Source organism: Perissodus microlepis, chromosome 8, assembly GCF_051167445.1.
Source record: "Perissodus microlepis isolate ML-2025 ecotype Zambia chromosome 8, ASM5116744v1, whole genome shotgun sequence".
In the NCBI taxonomy this organism is placed as follows: domain Eukaryota; kingdom Metazoa; phylum Chordata; class Actinopteri; order Cichliformes; family Cichlidae; genus Perissodus; species Perissodus microlepis.
Window position 1 is genome coordinate 12,466,009 of NC_140468.1, and position 3,029 is coordinate 12,469,037.

A 3,029-nucleotide genomic window follows, 5' to 3' on the forward strand; every position below is an offset into this window, starting at 1 on the left:
GCATTTAGATCACTGAATGGACTGTGCATATCATATAATGGGGAATCAAAGAAGTGTGCCATCTTGCGAAAAACCTCATCTGTCTAACAGTCTGACACATTTCAGTTCTCTTTTGGCCCCCGAGAGGCTCCAGAAGATGCTGAACATCCTTAACGGGTGTTGTGAGGCTGTGCTTACACAGCTTCTCCCAGCGTCTGAAGATATGCAGAAAGGCTAAGAGAGACTGACACAATTTCAAGGACTCGCTCGTACGGTTGAGCAAAAGCTCAGAGTGCCCTGTTTACTCCAGTGAATATGGGTATCCTTTGGCAAGTGCAAAGTTTGGATAAGCACAGCTTCCTGCCAGCAGCAGAGATTAAAGTTGTGTGTTCAGAAGTGGATGGCAGGGACTGGCTGGGTGGAAGTTTTCCCCACAGGCAGAGAACGTGGCAGCTAAGGTCAGGGGCCCGCCACATCACAGCCCTAAAAATATCCTCTGCATTTGATGCCCGTCACAGAGCGGTTATACAATCTGTGCCCTGACTTGAGCCTGCCAGAACTAAAACCTTACCATGTTCTGCCTTCAAGGGCTGCTTCACAACCAGCTGCCAGAATGATGAAAACCGAATTCCCGGGAAGAAAAACGAAGGACTTCAATCTCCGGGTGAGTGCTGCTGAAGATGCATGTGAAAAACAAAAAAAGCAAAAACTGTGCTTTTTTATGACAGTAGTTTGAGGGGTGGAGGAATATAAGAAAAAATAAAAAAGCAAGTGTGGCATTTCTTTTTCTCCTTAAGCAAATAAATCATGTGTGAGAGGAAGCCACGGTGAGAAAATGGCTTCTCGCGAGTCGAAGACTGGCACAAAGATAAATGTTACTCGGGCAGCTGAGGAATCCAGTCCAGTGGATGATTATTCCACACCTGGGGGCTATGAGTTGGAGAAAATCCTCAACCGAGGGAGTGTGGCTTACACTCATGTCAACGAGGTTTGGCCTAATGTCTTTATTGGGGATGAGTAAGTAAGAAAAAGTTTTTCTAAAAGCATAAAATGTCTAAACTGAATAAAATAACAGGATTAAAATGATACTGACACTGGCTTCTTGTAGGGACACTGCAAAGGACAAGTACACACTGAAGAAGCTGGGAATTACGCACATCCTGAATGCAGCAGAGGGGACGTGGAACAATGTGGACACTGGAGCTGGCTACTACAGTGACATGGACATTGTATACTATGGTGTAGTAGCAGAAGACGTCGCAACCTTTGACCTCAGCCAGTATTTTTTCTCCGCTGCCCAGTTTATTGAGAAGACACTGAGCAATCCTCAGAGTAAGACAGCTGCACAGGAAAAAACTAATATTTTGGCTGAAAATTGCCTAAAACATGCCGTGAATCTGTTCTCTGATTCGTCTGCAGATAAACTGCTGGTGCACTGCGTGATGGGAAGGAGTCGGTCCGCCACACTTTTCCTCGCCTATCTCATGATCTGTGAGAACATGACGGTGGTCGACGCCATAGAGCACGTAAAAAAACGCAGGCGTATCATCCCCAACTGGGGCTTTTTGAAGCAGCTGCGAGAGCTGGACCAGCACCTCTTGGAGAAAAGGGGGGAATCTGCAGGGGAAAGCTGATTGTGTGGATGATCAGTCTGAGACTAATGTCAGTGGAGACTAAGTCAAATCCCAGCCATTAAGACTTGTCCAAGTCACGCTACGAGTTACAGCCATGTGGAAAAAATAAAGTCCTATTAAAACTAAGTACAGCTTTACTGCTTCCATAGGAATAAAAGTAAAGTCAGGGGTAAGTAGCAACCAGGTGCTGCTAATCATCAGCAATTTGAGCACCTCTATAAAAACATAAGTATGGGCAGTTTGTTGGTCTGGAGCATTCAGCTGTGTGTTAACACAATGCCAAGGAGGAACGACATCAGCAACTGTTGCTGCCCATCAATCTCAGAACGGTTATGAGGCCTTTTTCCATGCAACTTAAGAGTCCATCATTCTACAGTAAGAAGTATTGTTCACAACATCTTCCTGGGAGCTGATGTCCTGGTAAATTCACAGAGAAGTCCGAGAAATTGCAAACAAAAACCTCCAAGAGCTACATCTCAGACTCTGCAGGAATCCATTAGCATGTTAAATGTCAAAGGTCATGACAGTTTAGTTAGAAAAAGACTAAAACTTTCTAAAAAACAAACACTTTCTGGAACAGACAAGAGCAAAGTGGGGGTGTTTGGTCATAATGCACAGAAACGTATTTGGAGAAAACCAAACACAGCATATCAGCACAAACACCTCATGCTAAATGTGAAGCACGGCGGTGGAGAGGTCATGATTTGGGCTGTTTCTGTAGCCACAGGACCGGGACACCTTGCAACCATTGATTCAACTATGTATGAACTGTGTATATCAAAATGTTCTCAAGTCAAATATGAGGCCATCAGTTCAGCCACTAAAGCTTGGCCCAAATTTTTTCATGCAATAGGACAATGATCCAGAACACAGCAGCAAGTCTCCAAAAGAATGACTAAGAAGGAAAATAATTAAGGTGTTGCAATGGTCAAGTCAAAGTCCAGACCTCAACCTGATTGAAATGCTGTGACAGGAGTTTAAGACAGCTGCAAACCTCAGTGAACTGAAGAACAGTGGGCCAAAAGTCCCTCACAAAGATGTGAGCGACTGATAAAGTCAAACAGAGAATGATTACTTCACGTTATTGCTGCTGAAGGTGGTTGTACAAGCAAATGAATCACGGGGTGTACTTGAGTTTTTCACATGACTATATATCAGGGACAGTCTCAAACCAAACTGCAAATCATAGTGTGAAATCCAAGTTGGCTCTCAGATCACTGAATAAATGTCCTACTCGAGGATCAGGTCTATTAAAGCCCGACTCATAAGTATTTTGAGTGCAAATCAAGTTAAGCCTCAGCCCCGTCCTAGCAAATCTCCAGGAAAAAACACCTGCCTGGATTACCACAACCCTTCAAAATCTACCGCTGGGTTCAGCGACACGCATGTTTTGAAATTAAAAGCGGAACAGTGAAG

The 3,029-nt window shown here is 44.2% G+C and overlaps 1 protein-coding gene across 1 annotated transcript; it reads left to right on the forward strand.

Annotated features, from left to right (window-relative positions):
* Positions 1 to 428: 428 nt before the first annotated feature.
* On the forward strand, positions 429 to 3,028 carry dusp29 (dual specificity phosphatase 29). The gene is made up of 4 exons (XM_084937574.1): positions 429 to 643; positions 777 to 996; positions 1,088 to 1,311; positions 1,399 to 3,028. Exons 2-4 carry the CDS (start codon positions 815 to 817, stop codon positions 1,611 to 1,613), a joined length of 621 nt encoding a protein of 206 aa, XP_084793700.1. The 5' UTR covers positions 429 to 643; positions 777 to 814; the 3' UTR covers positions 1,614 to 3,028.
* Position 3,029: the final 1 nt, after the last annotated feature.